The sequence below is a fragment of the Garra rufa genome, chromosome 5, assembly GCF_049309525.1.
Source record: "Garra rufa chromosome 5, GarRuf1.0, whole genome shotgun sequence".
NCBI lineage: Eukaryota > Metazoa > Chordata > Actinopteri > Cypriniformes > Cyprinidae > Garra > Garra rufa.
Genome location: NC_133365.1, coordinates 96,511 through 122,680, shown reverse-complemented (window position 1 = coordinate 122,680; position 26,170 = coordinate 96,511). Strand labels below are relative to the sequence as shown.

The 26,170-nt window shown below is 36.3% G+C and overlaps 1 protein-coding gene across 1 annotated transcript in view; it reads right to left on the bottom strand.

The window, feature by feature from the left end:
• ap2b1 (adaptor related protein complex 2 subunit beta 1) overlaps positions 1 to 26,170 on the bottom strand; it is a 45,116-nt gene that overhangs the window by 8,885 nt on the left and 10,061 nt on the right. The window contains exons 5-17 of the mRNA XM_073839389.1: positions 25,735 to 25,980; positions 25,457 to 25,647; positions 21,512 to 21,733; positions 21,202 to 21,322; positions 20,106 to 20,201; positions 19,803 to 19,918; positions 17,185 to 17,350; positions 16,906 to 17,004; positions 15,990 to 16,249; positions 15,473 to 15,665; positions 4,114 to 4,155; positions 1,796 to 1,942; positions 788 to 933 (exon numbers count right to left, since the gene is read on the bottom strand). Coding sequence (XP_073695490.1) covers positions 788 to 933; positions 1,796 to 1,942; positions 4,114 to 4,155; positions 15,473 to 15,665; positions 15,990 to 16,249; positions 16,906 to 17,004; positions 17,185 to 17,350; positions 19,803 to 19,918; positions 20,106 to 20,201; positions 21,202 to 21,322; positions 21,512 to 21,733; positions 25,457 to 25,647; positions 25,735 to 25,980 — 2,045 coding nt within the window. The remainder of the gene's footprint in view (positions 1 to 787; positions 934 to 1,795; positions 1,943 to 4,113; positions 4,156 to 15,472; positions 15,666 to 15,989; positions 16,250 to 16,905; positions 17,005 to 17,184; positions 17,351 to 19,802; positions 19,919 to 20,105; positions 20,202 to 21,201; positions 21,323 to 21,511; positions 21,734 to 25,456; positions 25,648 to 25,734; positions 25,981 to 26,170) is intronic.

Below are 26,170 nucleotides of genomic sequence, written 5' to 3'. Positions count from 1 at the left end.
AGATGGTGTTCTTCTGCTCATAAGCTTTGACTTTTTGGCACCAGAGTAGACATACCACTGATCCATGGGTTCAAAAAGTTCCAGTTTGGACACATCACCCCATAAAACATTCTTCCAGAACTCCACAGGTCTATCTAAATGAATTTTTTATGTTCAGGTAAGCCTTTTATGTTTTTCTTGGTCAAGAGTGGCATTCGGTAAGATGCCCCAACATGAAAGCCACGCTTGTCTCATGTTCATCTTATACTCTGCATTGAGATCTTTTTCCACCTTTCATTGGGTCATCTTGAAAGTCTCTGGCTGTAGTCTTTTGGCATGAGCTAACTGTATGTATGTGTAACAGTACAGTTCAAGCTAATTCTGTTTTCTAATAGAGTTTCCAAAGGTTTAATTGTGTTTTAAGACAGTTTTGTTAACCACCATACAAATAAGTGACTAAAAAAACAGCAATGTTGAATAGGGGTTGAATATTTATGACAAATCCTAGAACTCAAAAATATTACATTATATATTGACATTATCACTTGTAACATATGCCTGTAATCTATTATAGATGCATTTTTTAGGTCTTGGATCTTCAGAAAAGCTTGTATATGTAAAGTACTGCAGTCTCTGGGGGGTTAAATAATTTTGATTGCAACTGTTTATAACCATACTGTATACACTTGTATTTAATCTAAATCAACAATTTTGAAAGCTTAATTTTGGTTACTTGTTTACATGACAATATGGCACAATATTATCATCAACTATTTTCAGAATAAAAATCAGAAACACAAACACAAACCTGTTCTTGTTGAACTGGATGGCAAAATCAGTCATGTGTTGCAGGGCTTTATTGGTGAAGCTCATGTCCATGTACATGTGCCCTTGACGCCGAGAAAAGGTTCCAGATATCTCCAGTCCTTTTGCCTTCACTGCTGGCAGCCATACCTTCACAAACCAAAGAAATTAGTGTTCACTGCACCTCCTCGATTTTACATTTTATCTACTTCAGAAATTAAGGCTATGATCTTCTCTAAAAGGATAACTATTGAAGGGCACTTTAATAGAGGAGTCTGACATTCTCCTACACTCACTCACCCAAACACTGTTGCTTACAACAACTGAGCTGGCATCCAAAAAGGAACAAAATCAGATAAAAGGAGACAAATTAACACACATATAAGTGACACGAGGCACCCAGAGCACATGGGGAATTGGATAACTCCACAAGGTAGATCATAAAGTATCCTAATAAGAACTAATTGTGCTTTGTCCTACTCTACTGACCTACTCTGGCTCTAATGGAGCTCTTATTAATGATGATGCCCAAGACATCACTCCCCCGGGAGCTGTTCTGCACGTCTGTATTTATGTAGCACATGAAGTGAACGCTCATGCTGGAGAATAAGAACAGACTGAACTTCCCTTCTTGAAAGGCTCTTCATTATGAATGAAATGGTGGGTGAGATATGCCCTAGCGAGTTTCCCTGCTGTTTACTGTCTACATATAGCAGCAGCTACCAGTGTCTCAACCGAAACTGATTCTCATTAGTGGCTGAACTGAAACAAGTTTAAGCAAACAACACTTTAATACAGTTAATACAATTTCTGTGGTTCAGAATCAATGAAGCACTAATCAAACAACATCTCCTCTGGCTTAACCTTGATCTTGACTACACAAGCTTCTCAGTATGAAGAATTTAGTGGATTTTGAACTGTTTTTCATTGGCTGGTTGTTTGAGGGGTGATGTAAAAGATCAGAAATGGGTGAAGGGTTATGGATTAAAGTTAAATATTGAGTAGTACTTACAGTTTTAGGTGCCACATATCCTCCTGTAGCAATGGACATTCCTGAGGACAACTCAAACAAGTCATTGAGGCCACTGCTGAGAGCAGCAGGTGTAGGAGACGGCGCAAATGTGTTGGGCACCGATGACGGGATAAAGTTTTGACCAACCTGTGTGACACAAACGTAGAGATCATAAGGCTTCTAAGTGTTCAAACTATTCTAGCAAGCGTTCGTGTGAACTTTTAAACAACAGCAACAGGCATTCTTCATGTAGGCGATACCAGTTAAATAAACAGTATTTCGATATTAGAGACAAACCACACTACTGGTTAAAGTTTTTGGAATAATTTAAATTTTGCAATGTTTTAAAAGAAGTCTCCTATGCTCACCATGGCTGCATTTATTTGATTAAATCAGTCAGAATAGTATGATAATGTGAAATAATTAAAGTAATATTTCAATCTAAAGGATTGTTTTATATTTTAATACACTGCTGTTCAAAAGTTTGGGATTAGTAAGACTTGTAATGTTTTATAAAGTCTCTTATGCTCATCAAGGCTGCATTTATTTGATCAAAAATACAGTAATATTGCGAAATGTTATTACAATATAAAATAATGGTTTCTATTCTAATATACTTTAAAATCGAATTTATAACTGCGATGCAGCCATTTCTCAAGTCTTCAGTGTTACATTATGATTCTAATTTGCTGATTTTTATCAGTATTATCAATGTTGGCAACAGTTGTGCTGCCAAATCTTTTTTTGGAACCTTGAATACTTTTTAGGATTCTTTGATGAATAAAACGTTCAAAAAGAACAGTGTTTATTCAAAATAGAAATCTTTTCTAACAATATAAGTCTTTGCTATCACTTTTTAGCAATTTATAAGCAGCACAACTGTTTTCAATAAATCAGCATATCAGAATGATTTCTGAAGGATTATGTGACACTGAAGACTGGAGTAATGATCCTTAGATCACAGGAATAAATAATATTTTAATGTATATTAAAGTAGAAAAACGTTATTTTACATCGTAATAATATTTCACAATATTAAATTTTATTCTGTATTTTTGATCAAATAAACAGCCTTGATAAGCATAAGACACTTCTTTAAAAAAAACTTTTGAACGGCAAGTGTGTATTTTAAATGTCATTTATTCCTTTGGTGTCAAAGCTGATTTTTTTTACTGATTTAGTGCTCAGTTATTATCAATTATTATTGGCACTTAACTGTTAATAAATAAAATAAAAGATTATTAATCAATGTTGACAAAACAAAAATATTAAGCAGCAAAAATGTTTTTTTATAGCCTGGAAAAATCCAGACCCTAATCTATTAAGATTAAGGGTCTGGCATCGAGCAATGAAAAGTGTCTAACTGGAGGGGCGGCACCAAGCATGCATTTGAAACTCTCACTGCACGCAATTGGATGACGCCACGACCGATCACTAAGTTTTCACTAAGCCCCATACGCTTAGCTACCAGCGGAGCTAACTGATGGATTAAACTCTTGCCGTATCCAGTCGGCAAAACAGCGTCCTTCTTACAAAGGAACGATTCGAGCGCGGTTTTCTGTTCCTCTTTTATATGAAAAGCCAAGTCTAACTCGTTCATTGTAGCGGCCAAAGCCGTTTCAAACAACTGGTGTTCATCTCATCTTACATGTTTACTAATGATTCCGGACGTCGGAGCGCTGTCGTCATCAGCTTAGCTCGCCTCTGGCCCGCCTACATCAGATACACCGATTTGATTGGTTCCCAGAACTGCTTACTTAATGCAGTAATGTGGATCATTGCTCGATGCCAGAGTGTCTTGCAGAGACAATTCAAATTGTGCTCTCCTGAGACCTCTGGATTTCCAGGGTAGTTTTTTTATTGATAATGATGAGAAATTCTGAAGGATCATGACTGGAGTAATCCTATTAAAATTTCAGCTCTGCCGTCACAAGAATAAATTTTACATTTTAAAATATATTAAACGATAATATTATTTCACAATTTTAATATTATATATATTTTTTATCAAATAAATGCAGCCTTGATGAGCATAAAAGACTTCTTACAGAAACATTTTTAAAATCCTAGTTATTCTAAACTTTTGGCCAGCAGTCTAAATAAGAGCAGTCTGAGGAAAAACAAGGGATTTAGGTACCAAAAAGAACACCATGTCACCTCAAAGCAGGATGAATGTTTGTGCATGCAAAAAAAGAAGAAACAAAGCAGAACAAACAGCTAGGTGTCTACTCTATACAAGCCATTAAGTATCATAAATAGCACACGACATGCTGAGTGCGGACAGACAGATATGAGCGGAGAGAGAGGAGCTCACTTACTGCAGGACTGCCCCCAACACCTCCTCCCAGATCTCCCCCGAGCTACAACAGAGAACAGAAGACCCATTTCCAGGCCAACAAACAACATGAGAGACAGAGAGACACGTCAAGGATCCATTAATAACAGAGTTCTTCTGTTTACAAAGGAAATGATGTCACAAACAACTTATAAAACCTGCTATTTTCTACTTTGTTTTTGCCATGGCTAAAATCAACCTGCAAATGTAATCTGTGAGACACCCGCTGCCATTAATTTAGCTGTGGACCAAGACTGAGTTGAGTGAAGCGGATGACAGAGCCGTCCCTGCTGGAAGGAAGAGTTGAGCAGTGCTCATAGATTACAAGCAGTTATTGCTGCCGAACCCCATCAGGGTAGATAGAACTGAAGCTGAGCAGTGATATTTTATAGGCTGAAAGCAACAATTCAGCTCGTGTGATGGCAAAGTTGAGGGGTTTAAGGAAAAACAGACTTGTGAGTGAAGTTACTGAGTTAAAAAAACATTCAATAAATCTACAAAACATTCTGAACAATATGACAGAAAAATGTCAGTACATGTATAACCTGGGAGAAATATTTGACTGTAAAATAATTAAAATTGTATCTATTTTCTATTTTATTTATTGACATTAACTGGACTCTGGAAATGTTTTATATAACAGGCGGAGAGTTTTGGTGGTATCAGCAATGAAGGAAACATGTTTCAGCGGATTTGATGAAAGACAAATATTTATTTTTGTCTGCACAATAATACTAAAAATGTCCAATTAGACAGCAAACAGGGTCAACTCTGATTGTATTATAACTACAGCAATGTAAATTCTTTCTCTCAGTCTACATTCCTTTTATTGACCTTCAGCCATTCAGCCTTGATTTTCTCAGTGAGAAAATGAGCGCGATTAAACAACCTTACAGCTTTACACTCGGCAGGACACAAATCACAAGCTGAGCCGTAAAGCGCAACAGGCAATGCTTAAAGGTGTTCACTTCCAGAACAAAAATGTACAGATAATTTACCCCATTGTCATCCAAGATGTTCATGTCTTTCTTTGCTCAGTCGTAAAGAAATTATGTTTTTTGAGGAAAACATTTTAGGATTTCTCTCCATATAGTGGACTTCTATGGTGCCCTGAGTTTGAACTTCCAAAATGCAATTTCAGTGCAGCTTCAAAGGGCTTTAAACGATCTTAGCTGAGGAAGAAGGGTCTTATCTAGTGAAACGATCGGTTATTTTCTTAAAAAAAAAAAAAAAAAAGTGTCCTTACATTGTGTGAACTCTGTGTACTCCGGTTCAAGACAGTTAGTGGAGGTCGAAAAACTCTCATCTCATTCTCTCTCTCATCAACTTCAAAATCATCCTACGTCGCTGTTTTGCCTTTTTGGTAAAGAGCGTTTGAGCTTCTTTGCACGTTCACTTTGTAAACACTGGGTCAGTACTTCTGCAGCAATGTAGGGCGATTTTGAAGTTGGAGGAGAAAATAATATATATTTTTTTTTATAAAATTATTTATTAAAATTAGTTTACGCAGAGCTAGACTGAATTTTTTTTTTATAAAATAACCGATCGTTTCACTAGATAGGACCATTCTTCCTCGGCTGGGATCATTTAGAGCACTTTGAAACTGCATTTAAACTGCATTTTGGAAGTTCAAACTCGCGGGCACCATAGAAGTCCACTATATGGAGAGAAATCCTGAAATGTTTTCTTCAAAAAACATAATTTCTTTAGGACTGAAGACAGACAGACATAAACATCTTGCATAACAAGGGGGTGAGTAATTTATCTGTACATTTTTCTAATTCATAATGTGATTCAGATTAGACTTATACTTAGTGTCCCAGACCAACTAAATGTCAATATAAATCTGGCATGAGCTAAAGAGGCCGTTGAGACTGTTAAAAATGCGTCCCTTCAGGTGCTGAGTCTGCAGTGTTCGTCTTTTTGAAACACTCACGACCTTGAGCAGTCAGATGGTTTTGCACACTGTTCAATGTTTAACATTCCTCAGCTCTGAACACTGTCTCCTTGACAAGGATGACGTACACATTGGTATTTTATTGGAATGACTCATTTAGTCAGCAGGAGTTTATTCATTTGAATACAAAGCTCTGTGCTAGCTGCGAGTTGCAACAAGGTTTAACAATTGAGTGGAGAAAAAAAAAAAAAGAGATGGCCAATCTGTTTGAAAATTCATATATATATACAGTCCAGTCCATTTTGAGTACTTACATTTAGAATTAGGAGTCAGAGGGAGACCAAATAAGTATTATTACACCAGAACAAAACATATCAAATATGTTTCCGTAAAGCTTTTATCTTTAATATATTTGGCTTCATATTGTATGTGCATATTTTATTTTTGATAGATAATTTGTTTTGAGTTTCTGTGTGTGTGTGTGTGTGTGTGTTTGTTCTAGCAAAAACATACAAAAGCATATAGTACAAAATAGCAAAACTACCTTTTTTTTTTTTTTTTTTTTGATTAGTTATGGGTTGCCAGAGTGACTAGCTGGGTGATCGAGGTCAAAGTAGTCCTGAAAAATTAGGTGTCATATTCATCTAACATGTTTGTTAAGAGCTGTTTTTGAACACATTCTGAAAAATACCTAGAAGGAAAAATGCACAGGAACAGAATGTATAATTTGACAGCTTTTACAAGTTTTGTCAATGCTAACTTCAAACTGTGGCATAAAAACATAAAATAAATAATAAATATGACATGCTGGCCAAGGACGTCTGTCTGAATGGCTGCAGTGACGTTGCTTTATGGAAGATGAATTTAAGGACACAACCTCTCCTATACTGATTTTTAAACAAAAATTATTACAGAAAAATTAGGCAAAACCCCCATCCCAATTTTTTTTATATTTTATCAATAACAATATGCTCTTTCCAAAAAAAAAAAAGTTTCATGTTCACACCTGGTGTCATTCATGGGAAATATTGCTCTGAACATTGGTGTAAATGAGTTTTTTCAATTTTTGGACCTTAATATCTCAACATCCATCAGACTCTATTGTCTGATGTCAAAGGATGTGAAAGACATGGTACATATCAGACCATTTACCAAGTTTGATGCTTATACATTGAAAATTGAGGTTTCTATGGACATCTGAAAACCCTTAAAGTAATAGTTTCAAAGAAAAGTAGAGGTGTAAATTCAGTAACAACGCTGTGAGTTGTAATTCATGCAGTTCTGGACTAGGACTCTTAGCCCAGAAAATTTCATGGACCTGGCACAACTAGTTCTGGAGATATTTCAGTCTGAACATGGTAACTTAGACTGTGATGCCAAAACAGATTTTTTGTAAAAAAAAAAAAAAAAAAAAAAAAAGTATGCACAGTAGAGATCTGAAATGTTGTATGTGACCCTGGACCACAAAACCAGTCATAAGGTTCAATTTTACAAAACTGAGATGTACAGGGGTTGGACAATGAAACTGAAACACCTGGTTTTAGACCACAGTTAGTATGGTGTTGGGCCTCCTTTTGTGGCCAATAGAGCATTTCATCTTTGGAATTGTCATATACAAGTCCTGCACAGTTGCCAAAGGCATTTTGAGCCATTCTCCTCTTGCAGATCAGGGGTCAGGTCACTACATGATACTGGTGTAGGAAAATGTTATCTGACTCGCTCCTCCAAAACACCCCAAAGTGGCACAATAATATTCAGATCTGGTGACTATGCATGCCATGGGAGATGTCCAACTTCACTTTTCTTGTTCATCAGACCACTCTGTGGGGTTGGACAATGAAACTGAAACACTGGCCAATATAATGTTGGAGGTTTCATGGCTATATTTTTGCAGCCTGGTGGCCAATCTTCACTGATTGCACATTCCACCAGTAAGAACAGGTGTGAACGTTGACTATGTGCACCCAATGGTTCAGACATTGTACTCTGAAGGTGGTGCCATGTATCAGGATGATAATGCATCAGTACACACAGCAAGACAGGTGACAGAGTGGTCTGATGACCAAGAAAAGTGAAGTTGGACATCTCCCATGGCATGCATAGTCCCCAGATCTGAATATTATTGTGCCACTTTGGGGTGTTTTGGAGGAGCGAGTCAGATAACATTTTCCTACACCAGTATCATGTAGTGACCTGACCCCTGATCTGCAAGAGGAGAATGGCTCAAAATGCCTTTGGCAACTGTGCAGGACTTGTATATGACAATTCCAAAGATGAAATGCTCTATTGGCCACAAAAGGAGGCCCAACACCATACTAACTGTGGTCTAAAACCAGGTGTTTCAGTTTCATTGTCCAACCCCTGTATACATCATATGAAAACTCAATAAATAAGCTTTCTATTGATGTATGGTTTGTTAGGATAGGACAATATTTGGCTGAGATACATCTATTTGAAAATCTGGAATCTGAGGGTGCAAAAAAATCAAAATACTGAGAAAATCACCTTTATGTCCAAATTAAGCTCTTAACAATGCATATTACTAATCAAAAATTACATTTTGATATATTTATAGTAGGAATTTTACAAAAAAAATGAAACATGATGTTTACTTAATTTCCTAATGATTTTTGGCATAAAAGAAAAAACAATAATTTTGACCCATACAATGTATTTTTGGCTATTGCTACAAATATACCCCAGCGACTTAAGACTGGTTTTGTGGTCCAGGGTCACATATGATCTATAGGGCATATTACCCATTACATAGATTTTTTTTCAGACAAATCTGAGGGGGTCAGGTGGGGACCATTTGATGATTCCTGCTGGAATGACCCACATAAATGAACTATAGTGTCCTGCAACACACTAGTACAAAAATATAAAAAAAATTATATCTGGTGTTTGAATAATTTTTGGTTTGACTGTATAGACGTTTTTCCTGAACACGGAAGTAAGCCCGACTCTTAACTGAAAGAATGCTTTGCATTTCCGGTCTGCATTGTTTCTAGTCAAATTAGGGTATATTCCGAGCTAATAAACTAATGTTAAACCTATTAAAATGTTTTTAAAAAGCACATGGCTCCATAGCGCCATCACTTGGCAATGTCGCAATGACCGTCGTTTGTCAGTGCCTCACTTTAATGAGTGTGTAGATGACACGAAGCAGTGGACGTTAGCTACATTAAAAACAGATGGACGCTATTTGAATGGGTTCCTATGGAGACCGGAACAGAAAAGCATTCAATCTGACGTTAGAATTCGTAATGGCGGCGCTCATCGTTTACTCAGGAAAAAGGTCTATATGAGACCTATCTTAAAGGTAGGTTAGGCAATTTCAGAGAGCCTACCAAGACTTTCAACCAGCATAACAAAAACTGTTTTTGAACCAAATCACCTACTTGTCCATTAACAAGTTCTTATCTCATGTCACCTCTTGCCTGGGGAACAAGAACCAGCACCTCAACTTTTCCCACCTCCGAATACTGATTTAACTGCTGGTTGTTGCACGTTTCTCACAAACTGTGTTTTGTCATTTGGCAGAGGAGTGGTTTATGATGATAATCACTGAGCAGACAAACTCAATTACTTTCAAACTCAACTTTCCAACAATGACTGTATGATTTTGAGATCCATCTTTTCACACTGAGGACAACTGAGAGACTCATATGCAACTATTACAGAAGATTCAAACAGTCATTGATGCTCCAAAAGGAAAAACAATGCATTAAGAGCAAGGGTGTAAACCTTTGAACAGAATAAAGATGTATACATTTTTTTTATTCTGTACATCACTAGTCTAGACTCTAGAGACATGATCGCAACAGCTTTCCTTACAACCCTGTTCAACACAGCCTGAGCTAGAACAGCATTTTCACACAGCAAGTGGTATGTGTATCTATCCTGGTTTGTACAGGGCACCCATGCAAAGCTCTGACACAGTAACTCCTCCAATTTAGGAGAAGATTGCACTGAGGAGCAGCACCTGCGCTGCCCAGATATAAACGCTTCACATGATGCCTGCAAGATGCCTGCCTGACAAATCCAATTATTTACAAGGAGGAGGAAATAAGCCTTTTGTGGCTCCAGGAAAAAAAACTAAATGAACAAATTGTTTCTGGATGTGAAGATCCTGGGATGTACATGCAATATTTTCCATAATATTCATTAAAGGGACAGATCACCCACAAAAGTTCTGTCATCATTTATTCACCCTTATGTCATTCCAGACAGTACAGTTCTCCTTAGTGGAGCACAAAAGAAGGTATTTTGCTGAATGAAAGTAAGATTCATTTTAAAAGCCTGACGAAACATTGCAATTTATTAAAATAAAATTCTTTGGAAGCAAAAATAATAGTGTGTCGGTATTTTTCAACAGCCATCATTCACTATCACTGCACTGTAAAAATGAATTTTCAAAGTTAAAGAGTATTTTACAAGAAAATACTTTTTCAATATTTTCTTTTACTTTTACTTAAAAATTTTATGTTTAATTCCTTATTTATTCCTTAATTAGCTGCCCTTTCTTGTGAAGTTGACTAGCAATTTTAGAGTGCAAATTCAAAATTGATTGTTTCAGTATATAGAGCTTAAACATTGAGTAAAATATCTTCACTTGTTTCACAGAAGAATGTGATATAAGGGTGAGTAAATTATGCCACTGGGTTGAACTATTACACAAATAAGTGCATAATATTTACTCTAGGGTTAAGGGTTGCACTTCAATTTACAATACTTGTACTTACTTGTACTTCCGATGCATTTGGGTAACATAAGGTAACTACATTGGTTTGTAATACTGTGTTGTTACCTGAATGATCCACAGCGGGGGTTTTTTGTTTGTTTTTTTAGTGATAGTTGTTCGTGAGTCCCTTGTTTGTCCTGAACAGTTAAACTACCCACTGTTCTTTAGAACAATTCTTCAGGTCCAACAAATTATTTGGTTTTTCAGCATTTTTGTGTATTCGAACCCTTTCCAACAATGACTGTATGATTTTGAGATCCATCTTTTCACACTGAGGACAACTGAGAGACTCATATGCAACTATTACAGAAGATTCAAACAGTCATTGATGCTCCAAAAGGAAAAACAATGCATTAAGAGCAAGGGTGTAAACCTTTGAACAGAATAAAGATGTATACATTTTTTTTATTCTGCCTAAATATTTAGTACTGAAAAACCAAATAATTTGTGGGGACCTGAAGGATTTTTCTGAAGAACAGCAGGCAGTTTAACTGTTCAGGACAAACAAGGGACTCATGAACAATTATCACTAAACCAAAAAAACAGCTGTGGATTATTCAGGTAACAACAGTTTTAAAGGTTGTATCAGCGATTTCAAGCCTGAAACATAAAGTGTCAAATTCAGCTGACCTTTCTTCACGATCCGCTCGCTGCCTGCCCCATAAATTGGCTGTAAAAAAACGCGTCTCTGTGGTCAGCCTAGGGTCCGAGATATGCCAAAAAAACAATCGGTGGTTAGTTGGAACACTGTTTTTTTTTCTGTGGAATCGTTGGTAGCACCGATTGTTTTTTTTGGCATATCTCGGACCCTAGGCTGACCACAGAGACACGTTTTTTTTTTACAGCCAATTTATGGGGCAGGCAGCGAGCGGATCATGAAGAAAGGATAGCTGAATTTGACACTTTATGTTTCAGCCTAGAATCGCTGATACAACCTTTAAGAATCAAGTGTATGTAAACTTTTGAACGGGGTAATTTCTATAAATTCAACTATTATTTCCTCTTGTGGACTAAATGTCAGTACTAAATTAAAAATAACATGCATTTTGTACAATCCCTCTTATTTTGGTAAAAAAAATTTAATTACATTTTGCAGATTCTGCAAGGGGTATGTAAACTTTTGACCTCAACTGTAAGTACACCTTAAACTGAAGAGTTATCATAAATATTTCTCAGTTTCTCTGTAAATTGAGAACAAAAACACTGAGATTTGCACACATCCTGACCAAAAATGAAAATCTTCTCTTTGCTTCCCTCTGTGGATCTGTGTATGTGTGTGTGTTGAGTGGAAGATTTTACGTGGGTTGATGACTGCGCAAAAAGTGGCAAGACATTCAGCCCTGGGGTTCTGGTGCTGTGGTTGCACTGGGTTTAGAAGAGCAGGGCCTGTGGCTGGTATGATGTAACACTTCTGAGCTCTCAAACAGAGTCAGAACACTTCATATACCTCAGCTTCTCCACTTTAACACATGCCAGTCCTGCAGCTAGACCATAATCAATGCTCAAAATATTAAAGGGGCCATACTGTAAAAGGATTGGCACGGTAGACAGAGTCTTTTGGACCCACAGTATGTCTACATAGTACATCAAACTCTTATATTAAAAGAGCAAAGTAATCCTTTCTATTATATGTAAAACCTTAAACTAAATAAATAGTCACGATCAAGTTTGGATTTGCAGTACTGAGCAGCATTCAGCACTGTGTCAATAAATGATGAGCACTTGATTGGAAGTCTGAGCGCTTAGGCATTCACATTCCCATTCCAGTTAAGAAGAGCTGACCTCGCTGCTGTTTCACCCTGCGATTCTTCACTTTGCTGTTCACTGTCATCAGGCAGAAGCTTGCGAGACGTGGTGGCCATGGTAACAAGTGTGGTTATCACTCAAATGTGAAATATACTGCTGCAATCATCTCATGCTGAGTGGAGTGCCCTAAAACCTAAAACCACACCTGCATCAATGAACAGAAGGCCTAGAGAAACTAGTGAACTTAAAAGAAGACACTGCTCACTCTAAAAAGAGCAAAAGCTGCATGGGAACATCTGAGGACATGATTGTGGTAAATCCTCCTGAATTTCAAATTTCAGCTCAAGCTAAAAGTGAGATAATTACGAAACCTATTAAATACGTAACTGTTGAAAATGAAAGTTAAAATATTTCTACTATTTTGGAAAAAATAGACTCCTTTTATATTCAAAATGAAGTAAACATAGTTTTTGCCGAAATATCGTAGTTAGGTGCTATAGTACAAAAAGAGTACCAAGAAAATAAATAGGTGATATAATGTAACTACTAGATGGGTTAGGGTTAACTTTAGGGGTAGTACCTAGTCATTACCCAGTTATTGTAATGTACATATAAGTATATACATATATATATTTACATGTGAAACAGGAGTGTAAAACAAATTGTTACAGGGTTAAGTTTAGGGTTATGTACTTGCAATTATACATAATTTACTGTTATTACTATAGTAAATACATGTAACATGTAACTACACCTTGAAATGAAGTGTTATCATAAATATTAAAATAAATGTAAATATTAAATTATATTAATATATAAGGTTCAAGCGCTTTAAGGTATTTAAGCACATATGAAAAAAGACATTACATATCATTTACCAAGTCTGTAACCACTTAAATCAATTATTTAAAAATGCATTTTTGGCAAATACAGGTAATTTACCATAAAAAATATAATGCTTTTTAACATTTATGACAGTTTTAGCACCAGCTGTGGTCTGATCTCCCTAAAACTTTGCATGCTTGTTTGGAACCACCTGCACATGCTCACTAGGATTCCTGAAGTTTTGAGTTTTTGTTTCGGCTTTATAGGCTTTTGGCTACATTTGGACAGGCCCCTTTTCTAAACAACCCTGTTATAGCTTTCCAAAGGGTAAATTTCATCATTTTTTGATAATTACTGACCTAGAGAGTCCAGAGAACTGCACTACAGTGCTTTTTTCCAGACTGTCCTAGAAACCTAGGACTAGCTTGCCAAAGTGATTTTTTTTTAAAGATTGATTTTCTCAATCATTTAATAAAAGGTTTGATTGACAGCAGTGGTTCTAGAAGCACTAGTTTGTTTCGGAAAGAGAAGGCCCATCATCTGATATGAATATTGTGCGTTAGTGTAAAAAAAAAAAAAACACACACACACAAACATACATATATACACACACACACACACATATATACATATATATATATATATATATATATATATATAACCATTTTCACCCTTGAAAAATGCATTATTGCCCCCCCAGTGGTCGATTTTTTTTTACATTTCTCACAGACATTTAGGGCCGCGAATAAAACAGGCCCACCAAGTTTCGTTCCAATCGACCACCGTTAAGCTTGTCTAATAGGTGCTCAAAGTTCATCAGCCTAATGGCGGCCATGAGATCCACAAATGTCCTTGTGCTTGTGGCACTTTGGACCAAGACCATGCATATCGATTTTTATGTTGATGGGACAAATGGTTGTGTAATTATGGCTGTTTTATGTTTTTCTCCTTCTTATAGCATCACCAAGTGGCCAAGCTCTGGGACTTTATTCATATGACCTCAAATTCAGCTTTTACATACACATTGTCGAGTTTAGCGAAGATATCTCACTCTGTTAAAAAGTTACAGCCATTTAGCTGTTTTGCCATCAAAAGTTCAAGTGTTTTTTGATCATTATTGATATTCACTCTCCAGAGAATCTTTCTGCTCTGGTTTGGTTCTGATCGGGCGAAAAGGACTAGGACTAGTTAACAGTTAAAAAAATGCTAAATACCTGAGAATTTAGCAAATCATGTCAAATAGGAGGCTATATTTTGTTTGGTGTGAGCCAAGGATTCCAATGACACTAAACATTTGAGCCTGTGAGGAACAGTTTAGGAGTTATGCACAATTATATACTTTTTAAATCACTGTACCGCCCCCATCAGGGCACCTGTGGCAAGCTTTGGTGACATTGTAGATGGTGTAAGTACTACCATCCCTCCAAGTTTCAAGTCTCTACAACTCTACAACTGAACCCTGGCTACTCTAACAATTACAATAGGGTTTCAGTGCTGTGCTTGAACCCTAATTAAAAATATATGGAAGATTTTGTGAATGTTTAGATTTCTTAGCATGTTCAATTTACTGTGTTCTTTTAGAGAGGATGAACACTGAGATTTGCATACATCCTGACCAAAAAATGTAAACAAAACTAAAATAATAAATTTTCCAGCTTTGCAAAAAAAAAATTACACTCCCTTTATATTCACGGTTAAGTAAACATAGTTTCTGCCAAAATACCATAGTTACTATAGTACGTTACTACTGTAAAATTTTTAATTTCTTTCTATGACAGAATTTATATTTTTATTTTTGTCTTGTTGCTCCAATTTTTTTAAATATTCTTAAAATAAATGACACGAATTACATTTAATAATACCACAGAGGGAAAAAAAAACTAAACATTCTCTAGGAAACAGTCTTATTATCTTCATCCGTTTATATAATAGCGTTGGAAAACAAGACAAAAACACTGAAAAATAAACAGATTTTTGCAGTTCATTGTTTTACTATAGTAACAGTACCTTGGTACTTTGGCAGGAACTCTGGTTATAATTGCAAATTGTTAAAATAAGGGTTGTAAAACATTATACAAGATTATACAATCCATCAACAGAAACAAACGATTATAAAACAAAAATACGAACCAAACTGTCAAGACCACCTCCGAGGAGATCCACTGCGCCAATCTGCATTGAAGACCCCTGTGGCACGTTGACGGGGGGACCGAGGTCCAGATTAAGCAGGTCTCCCAAAAGGTCACCCTGAGATGGAATGACTTGGGGCTGATCGATAGTAGCAGCCGGGCCGGCACTGACTGGACTCTCCCCAGTGTCGATACTACAAAAGAATGATGATACACACTGATGGGCAACACGACGAGAACAAAGAATTCTTCATTGTTCTAGTGGAGAGAGGATAACGTAGGTTCTGTGTGACACTACTTTCAGTGAGTTCCCCATTGTATTACTTGACTGAGATTGATTCAGACATCCTTTTTTGAAAAACAGAGAATCACACATAGTAATCAAACTAATAACAGGGATGCCAGACCTTTACCATGACTTAGTGATTTTGAGTTGTTTGTGATTAAAAGACTTTTTAAATCATTTTATTGAGTTCACACTTCGGTAATTAAATGTTCAGGTTTAGCCGTCTTAGTACCTGCCGTGCTGGATGGGCAGATGTTTTCGGTGAATGCCGTGGCTTCCTTCCACAAAGGCATTGGGGGGTTTGTGGTAGACGGAGGCCAGTGAGCCGATGTGGCAGATGAGCTCGTCCAACAGGGTGGGCTCGATCAGGTCTGTTTCCTCTGAAATCAAAGGCTTCTCAGACAGCACAACCTCTTTAGCGGTCACAGGGTCAGTGGACAGCAGACGCCAGTAGATGTAGCCGCGATCACGCAGATCAGGGTTATCAGAGTCCTGAGGAGATGGAAAAAAAAGAACAGAGTGAACGGAGAGGAAAATGTGACACTGACAGCCAGATACTAAGCTCCTTTTAAGATGCAACACTATTATCTATCATCTACATGTGAATATAATATTTATGAAAATGTGAATGTGTGCTCATGCTAATGGAATAATGCTGCATGCAGAGAGCGTAAATTTGCAATTGTGCTTCATTACAAATATATACATAAAAAAAAACTAAATCTGATATACACTGTGATATAGATTCTTCTGTTAAAGAATTAGTTCATTTCCAGAATAAAAATGTCCTAATAATTAACTCACCCCCTTGTCATCCAAGACATTCACGGTCTTTCTCTCTTCAGTCAGAAAGAAATTATGTTTCTTGAGAAAAAACATTTGAGGATTTCTCTCCATATAATGGATATGTATGGTGCCCCAAGTTTGAACTTCCAAAATGCAGTTTAAACACAGCTTCAAAGGGCTCTAAACGATCCCAGATGAGGAAGAATGAAGAATTCTGGAAGTGAACTAATCCTTTAAATGTATTTGTTGATATGTGGGGTGACTAAAGGCCAAACTAATGTTTCTGTTTCATTTTCAGCTGCTAATATTAAGTTACATTGTACCACTATGGTTTTTAATGCCCAAGTACATCTTCATCTTACCTGAGTGGCCAGACTGAGCACTTGCTGAACCAGCTCTTGAGTCTCTGATGGCTTCTTCAGGAACAGTTTAACTATAGCTGTCAGCAGAGTCAACTGGACCTGAAATCAAAGTTGTGGCAGACACTGAATCAGATACCTGCTTTTAAACAAACTATATACTGTGTTCAAAACTATAAATGCCATAACAGAAAACTAAAAAACTAAAAACAAAAGAATGCTAAACCATACACCAAAATACACCAAACCACACCAAAATAAAACAAAAAAACAATATCAAACCTGAGTGCTTTCATCATGGAAGCCCTCAAGGAAACTTTCCAGGAGCTCATCAGCATTGTCGATACGCTCTGCATATTCGCCCACAATCCAGATCATGGCAGCTCGAGCGTCTGGCTCATCCAGAGAGTCCAGGTTTTCACACAGAGTGGCAATTATGCTCTCATACCTGCGCAGACAACAGAGAGGTGTTTCAGCTGCCTTTTATTTATGTGTACATTCATTCTACATGGACTTTTTTTTTTTTTTAGATAGACAATCTAATATATACTCCATTCCAAAACCTAGTGAGTTGCATACACAGCATTTTAAGGATCACAAGTGGGGCTCCTCACATGAAGTCTGTTCCAAAAGGTAGGTTGCTTAATAATATTTCATTTTAAGGCATATTTCATTCTAAGGCAGCACAGAATGTATATGTTATAGAACATGCAATCCCAGAATACTATGAAAGCCCGTTTCCACCACTGAATAAAAAAGAAAAATAATTTTGAGTTTTTAAACTCTGACTTCTGACTTTATTTCTCAGAACTGTGATACAAACTTGTAATTCTGACTTTTTTTCTCAGAATTGAGATATAAAATGAGATATAAACTCTTAATTGAGTTATAAAGTCATATAAAATCAAAGATATAAACTCGCCATTCTGAGAAATTAAGTAAGAATTCTGCCTTTTTATCTCACAAATCCAAGTTCGTATCTCCCAATTCTGACTTTTTTCTTGTAAGTTTATATCTCACAATTCAGAACACAGCAGGTTTTTTCCTTCAAAATTGCACTTTGCAACTTGCAATTGTGAGTTTATATCTCACAATTCTGAGAAAAATGCAAAATTGTGAGATATAAACTCAAATTGTGAGTTGCAAATTCCAATTTTGAAGGGAAAAAACTAATATGTTCTCAGAATTGCCAGATTATATCTGTCAATTCTGACTTAACTCACAATTGCATTTTATAAAGTCACAATTGCAAGATATTTTGCAATTCTGGGAAAAAAGTCACAATTGCAGGATATAAACCTGCAATTTTAAGAAAAAAAAGTCACAATTTGACTTCATTTCTCAGAATTGCTTTATTTCTTAGAATATACAGGTCCTTCTCAAAAAATTAGCATATTGTGATAAAGTTCATTATTTTCTGTAATGTACTGATAAGCATTAGACTTTCATATATTTTAGATTCATTACACACAACTGAAGTAGTTCAAGCCTTTTATTGTTTTAATATTGATGATTTTGGCATACAGCTCATGAAAACCCAAAATTCCTATCTCAAAAAACTAGCATATTTCATCCGACCAATAAAAGAAAAGTGTTTTTAATACAAAAAAAGTCAACCTTCAAATAATTATGTTCAGTTATGCACTCAATACTTGGTCGGAATCCTTTTGCAGAAATGACTGCTTCAATGCGGCGTGGCATGGAGGCAATCAGCCTGTGGCACTGCTGAGGTGTTATGGAGGCCCAGGATGCTTCGATAGCGGCCTTAAGCTCATCCAGAGTGTTGGGTCTTGCGTCTCTCAACTTTCTCTTCACAATATCCCACAGATTCTCTATGGGGTTCAGGTCAGGAGAGTTGGCAGGCCCATTGAGCACAGTAATACCATGGTCAGTAAACCATTTACCAGTGGTTTTGACACTGTGAGCAGGTGCCAGGTCGTGCTGAAAAATGAAATCTTCATCTCCATAAAGATTTTCAGCAGATGGAAGCATGAAGTGCTCCAAAATCTCCTGATAGCTAGCTGCATTGACCCTGCCCTTGATAAAACACATTGGTCGGATGAAATATGCAAATTTTTTGAGATAGGAATTTTGGGTTTTCATGAGCTGTATGCCAAAATCATCAATATTAAAACAATAAAAGGCTAGAACTACTTTCAAATGTGTGTAATGAATCTAAAATATATGAAAGTCTAATGTTTATCAGTACATTACAGAAAATAATGAACTTTATCACAATATGCTAATTTTTTGAGAAGGACCTGTATACTTTATTTCTTAGAATTGCAAGTTTATATCTCAAAGTCACAATTGCAAGATATAAACCCACAATTTTAAGACTTTTTTCTCAGAATTGTGAGATATATTTACAGAATTGCAAATTACACATTTCGAGGGGAAAAAACTGATATGTTCTCAGAATTGCGAGTTTATATCTGTCAATTCTGACTTAACTAACAGTTGAATATTATAAAGTCAGAATTGCAAGATATAAACTCGCAATTCTGAGAAAAAGATATGAACCCACAATTTTAACAAAAATTCACAATTGCGAGATATAAACTTACAATTGTAAGAAAAAAAAAAGCCACAATTGCTAGATATAAACTCACAATTTTAAGAAAAAGTCACAGTTGCAAGATATAAACCCGCAATTGTAAGAAAAAAGTCAGGTTAGCAAGTTTATATCTCATAATTCTGAGGGAAAAAAAAAAAGTCAGAATTGTGCGATAAAAAAGTCACAATTTACTTTTTTATTCAGTTGCGGAAACAGGTTTCCATAGAATACACTGTGACCAGCTCAGTGAAACAAAAAATCCAAAGTGGTGGCAGAGATGAGCGTGATTTTATTCAATACTAAAGTTAATAAAAAATAGTTCAGATAAGAGTTGGGAACTGACTTGTTAGGGTATTTGCGGAAGATGTCCCTGATGACCACAATGGCCTCTTGCACGACGTAATTGACTTTAGTCTGGATGAGGTCCAGCAGGGTGCTAACACAGCGCTCAGCTGATTGCTGTACACACAGATACAAAAGAAAACTCAGTCACAATGACGAAACTCATCACAGCACTACAGCAGTTGAATCATGAAAAAAATCAATGAGGTTGCTTATAGAAGAGAAGAGATTTTCAGACATTCTTCTATGGAATGAGGTGACATACCAATAGACCTATAGGGCTGAATAACAAGGCCAGACATACCTCCACTTTGATGGCACAACGGCCGATGGCTCGAACGGCTTTCCGAACAAAGTCTACATCCACTTCAGTGGCATATTCTTTCAGTTCAGCCAGCACCTACAGGAATCAACATCAATTTAAGTGGATTTCAAATTAAATGAAACATAAATCTTAATGAAAGGCTGAATGACCTCCACAAGCGAAAGAACAAGGAAATAGATAACTCAATCTCTCAAGTTTATAAGCTTGAGGGGAAAAGTTTGGAAAGATTCTGATGTGGCGTTCACATCTAACAAATGGACGTTTATGGGCGAACAGCTAAATGACTTAATCAAAGTAAATGAAAAACACCAAAGAGATGCATTAGAATGAAATATAATGAAGCTATTTGTTGTCAGATGCAGTGTAAGCACAGCTGTCATTTTATAAGAGGAAACGCTGAGCTTGATGTGCTTAAGCATGTGTTTTTTGATAAACACAGCGACAAATCGTCGCTGAATAGGGACCATATTCCTTTTAGGCACTATTCGGAGCAATGTGTTATTAGAAGGACAAATCGACAATGCAGCTCTACAGAAGCTGAATTTGCTGTCTTTGGAATGCAAACTGCACAATTAGGAAAGTAATGTAGATTGGAATATAAAAAAGTGCACATATTAAGGTCTTTTGTACGCATACACACACAAAAAAGACTAAATCAAAAAAACAGCTCATTTGTATATTAATGAATGTTTCAGTGTTATGTAACGTTCAGCTGAACATTTAATTTTTCATTTGAAACAAACTGATGATTTATTTTCCAGTTAATGACATGCAAATCTCAAAAGACTGCTGCCAATATCCTATCTACATTTTTTTGCTAACATCACAAGAATTTGGAACCGTGCGGATCTATCAGAGAGAGACTGTGATCTCTCTATTTACATAAATGACAGCGAAAATCATTGAAGATAATGATGTTATTAATGCAGCTTTAATTAGAGTTTTAATTAGACAAATACCTAATTAATTAAAGGATTAACCGGCTGAGAAATATTGTGTGTGATTTCTTTTGCAACTACAGAACTACAGACTCTTAGAAGCCCAAAAGCTAAGACTCAAACACAGTTTGAAATACCTGGGCAATGTTGGCATGAGAGGCCAGGCGGATCATGATATCCAGTTTCTCCAGTTTGACGTAGATGGGGTCATTGTACTTCACAAAGAACACTTTGATCTCTTGCTTCAAAATCTCAGGCCTGCAGGTAGACAGAGATCGACGCTCAGTCAAAGAATTTAGAATTGCTAAGCGAACAGACAATTGGAAAAATATTGCCATCTAGTGACAATACAGAATGTGCACATGTGTACAGACACTGAGTAATTAGCACAACTAGTGCAAGAAAAAACAACCAAAAAAAGACTGAAAAATAATAACAGTAGCTAACCGTTTCTGCACAATAAGGTTGATGTTCCTCAGGGCCACATATTGAACCTCAGGTTCCCCAGACAACAGCGTGACGAGGGGAGGAGAGAGCTTCTTCAGAAGAGTGTTGTAGTAATCAGAGTCTTTGGGCAGAAGCTCCAGAAACTTCATCAGCACCTTCACCGCTGACAGCACCACAGCCGAGTTAGCATGAGATAGACGTGGGGTCACGCGCTCACAGATACTACAAGAGACAGAAAGAGGGAGTTCAGAAAGAGGCTCTTGTATTTTTTTACTGAATAGGTTTATTATATATATTTTTTTTTTAGAAAAAAAATGATATACACTACCAGTCAAATGTTTTTGAACAGTAAGATTTTTAATGTTTTTAAATAAGTCTCTTTTGCTCACCAAGCCTGCATTTATTTGATTCAAAATACAGCAAAACAGTAATATTGTGAAATATTCGTACTATTTAAAATAACTGCTGTCTATTTGAATATATTTTAAAATGAAACAATTTTATTATTATTATTATTATTATTATCAATATTTAAAACAGTTGAGTATGCTGTTTCATGAGTCTTTGATGAATAGAAACTTCCAAAGATCAGCATTTATCTAAAATAAAAAGCTTTTGTAACATTATACAATACACACACCATTCAAAAGTTTGGAGTCAGTATAATTTTGGGAGGGGGGAGGAAATTATAGAAATTAATACTTTTATTTAGCAAGGACACTAAAGTGATGACAAAACATTTATAATGTTTCTATTTCAGATCAATTCTGTTCTTCTGAACTTGCTATTAATCAAAGATTTCTACTCAGCTGTTTTCAACATAATAATAATACATTTTCTTTGAGCAGCAAATCAGAATATTAAAATTGTTTCTGAATGATCATGTGGCTGAAGTAATGATGCTCAAATTCAGAAGGAATAAATTAGATTGTAAATATATTCAAACAGAAAACAGTTATTTTAAAAAGTACAATTATTTGTTTTTGCTGTAGTTTGATTTAAATAAATGCAGGCTTGATGAGCAAAAGAGATTTCTTTAAAAAAAAAAACAAAAAAAACTTTTGACTAGTAGGGTAAAAAACAAAATCGTTCACCATTAGATTGAACTTGGAGGCCAAAACCCCTATTAATCCTGCTACAAAATGGATTTAAGTTTTTCAACCTTGGATTCTGGATTAGTGTTAGTTTCACTAAAGTTGTCAGAATGGAATATAAAGTGTGGAGTACCTCCAGGTTCTGTCCTGGATACGTTTCTGGTTTTATGGCTTTGAAACAACATGAGGGTGAGTAATTAATGACATAATTTTATTTTTTTGGTGAACTAACCCTTTAAATCTTATAGCTAGTTATAGCACATTTTACCTGTACAGACAAAATTGACATGGGTATCACAAAAATATAATTTTCCTCTGAGGATAAACATTCAGACAGTGAAAAAGTGTTTTGTTGAAATACTTTGGTCTGATTAAATCAATCCCTGCATTAAAAACCAAGTCCTTTGATCTTCCTATGAATTTATGAAGCAACTTATAAGCATTTTGTATGGCCTGTATTGAATTATACGTCATGCTCCTATATAAATTGTATGAATTCTATGCACAGAATCAAAGAAGTGCTTAAAAAGAAAAGGCAAGTCTCTATATCCTCTCAGAGGCTTATCCCCCGACAAACCTGTTTATCTCTTAATAACCGTCATGTGAATAAAATCTCAGCTCTAATGAAATATCATCTTAAAACAAGCCTATAAGGAAATTAAATTATTGATATACATGAATTAATGATATAATGATAAGGTTGCACAAATATTTTTATTGCTGTCCTATTTACAATCTAAAAATAAACAGTAATGCTATCATTTTCCTGGTTTATGTAATTAATCTTCTTTGACAATCGCAAGTACAAGAATCAGCTTGCTGACATTTACCAGTTAGAAAATTGTTCTGACATGTCTGAGCTTAACCTGTCAAAGCAGACAAAACAGGCTTTTGACTGCCTCTAATCCACTTTTTTGTAATGCAAATTCAGTGCTTTAAGAAACATTTTTAATGCTAAGTTAGGGCACATCATCAGTGATATTACCTGGGGTCCCAGGGTGTTTCGGGTCTTTCGCATATCATACATCCTCGGCCAGGTGACCCGACCAGGGTTGATCAGACCCCGGCCTGTGCCCTAACAGCAACCCATGGATCTGCCCTCTTTAACCAAATCCACCTAGATGCTTTTTCAACTGTGTCTAGTGGTGCGAATCGCTTTCCTTCGCCTCTCTCCTGTTATTCCCTGTACAATGACTGGCCTGCAAAGCCCCGACACCCAAACCTCCATAGGCCAACACTTGGCTTTCCAGCCTTTTCTTTGACAGCTGTTCCTCAGTTTTTCATACTTTGCTCTTTTCCGCTCAAACGCCTCCTCCATTCGCTCTTCCCATGGTATGGTAAGCTCAAGCATCAGAACGCTCTTTAATGATGGTTACTACATTTACGTCTAAACTAAAAAAGGTCTAAAGATATCGGTTTACCTGTGCATTCTCTAACTAAGCGCTGTGTGTTGCATTTCTTAATGTATTTTTAATTCAGTTTTCCATCAAAATAAAACTTCAATGGTTTAATGTTTGACATAAATATTAGTATTGTTTACATTTAAGTTTACATTTGTACTATGAAATAATAATATTTTAACCCTTTTTATTTTACAGTAAAAAAAAGAGTTTTATTTTTGTTTTTGTTTAGTAATTTAATATTTTATTTAATAAAAATAAAAAATATTATATCATTATTTTATATCAATATTAATAATATCAAATATCACTTTTTACTAGGGTTGTGCCGATAGACGATAGTATCGTGTATCGACGATAGTCAGAGATATCGCCTGTTGCTGATGCCTTTGACGATAGTTAGACGATTATTATTATTATTATCCGTCAACAAAGAACTTAACTTTAGCAATGCAGCACAGAGAGTCTGTTCTAGGATGCTTCAGAAACTTGCCGCGGTATAAACACACGCATAGAGAGGCCACCGCGCCTTAACGCACCTCGTGCAGTGAAAATGGGAGATTTTCATCATCCAGTACGGTGGTAGATTAACTGATTCTAAAGGGAGTGTTATATTATATTAGCATTGCAGTCATTAGGATAACAGAGGTAGTAAAACCTGGTTCAGGCTGAATTAATTACGATGTATCATCATCAGTCTGTATACAGTAAACATAAACATTCATCTCAGTAACGTCTATAGGCGTTAATTAGAATTACGATGCGATCAGATGGCGCTAAACATACGCACGTGAATTACACGCGCGTCACTTCTCCGCATTCAATATGAACTTAACTACAACATCACCTGATGACAACCTTCAGACATACAGCGGTAACATTATCGCAATATGACGGGTAAAGAAAGATTCATTCATTTACATTCTGGCACGCACATTTACAACTCACTCACTGACGATAGCAGAGAATGAAACCGAAAGTAACTTGAACAACTCCGGCAGAACTATAGTCAACGCTCTGTACACGCACAACTTAATCATATGCCAAAAGAAAGTCTACCTTTACAAAACGAATAAGGAATTTAGTACAGAGATAATTAATTAAATTAGCACGATAGTATCGTGTATCGGCGATCTCTCAGGCTGACGATAGGGCGATTTGAAAATTGAGCATATCGCCCAACACTACTTTTTACAGTCATATTGAAAGCAAAGTTTTTTGCTACAATTTTTATCCCCAAAAATTGCAATTAGATTTTTTTTCTCCAAATCATGCCCATTTAAAATTTTAACTAGATATGAAAAATGTGCTATGTAAATGAAAAAGCCTTGGCTAAAGGGTACAAAACCTGTGGAGAAATTCAAATCTTGCTTATCCAACATTTCTCCAAAATCTCCATAAACCTGTAGAGATAAAGAAACCAGTCACTATGATGATTATTATCCCCTCACCTCTGGGCCTCACGCTCATCTTTGGGGTTGTAGTTGGAAAGACAGTCCAGGATGAAGATTTGGCCCCACTCAGTGCATTCATTGAGAGCCGTCAAAAGCTTGTTGATGTTCTGAGGATTCAGGTCCAGAAGGTTGCTGTTGGGGTGAGACTCGCTGATCTCAGACAGAGCAGCAACTGCATTTGCCACAACCTACATTAAAATCAAATGTTAGTAAATAATTGTGAATGCAGTAGTATGCATTCAGAACAATTAGATAAAAAAAAAAAAAGATCTAACCATAGGGTTGGAGTCAGCGATCAGGTCCCTGAGAGAATCCAGGAAGCCCTGGTCCTCCACCATCTGGGCATTGATGTCATGTAGTTTGGCCACACACACTGCGGCGGTCTTCCTCACATAGGGGTCTTCATCCTTCAGACACTTTCGCAGAGGCTCGCACAAGTACTCAGTGATCTTGTCCACACGGATACAACCCATTGTACGCACAGCCAGAGCTCGGATCAGAGGGTTTGGATCCTCACAGTCCTAAATCAAAAGAAAGAGCAACTACAGACCTCCTGGTGGAATTTCAGAGCATAATACAAAATTCAAAGTGTAGTACACAAATGCCCGAATTTGATCCAAATTTTAAAGGAGAACTTCACTTTCAGAATAAAAATGTCCTGATAATTTACTCACCCCCATGTGATACATCTCTTTCTATCTTCAGCCACAA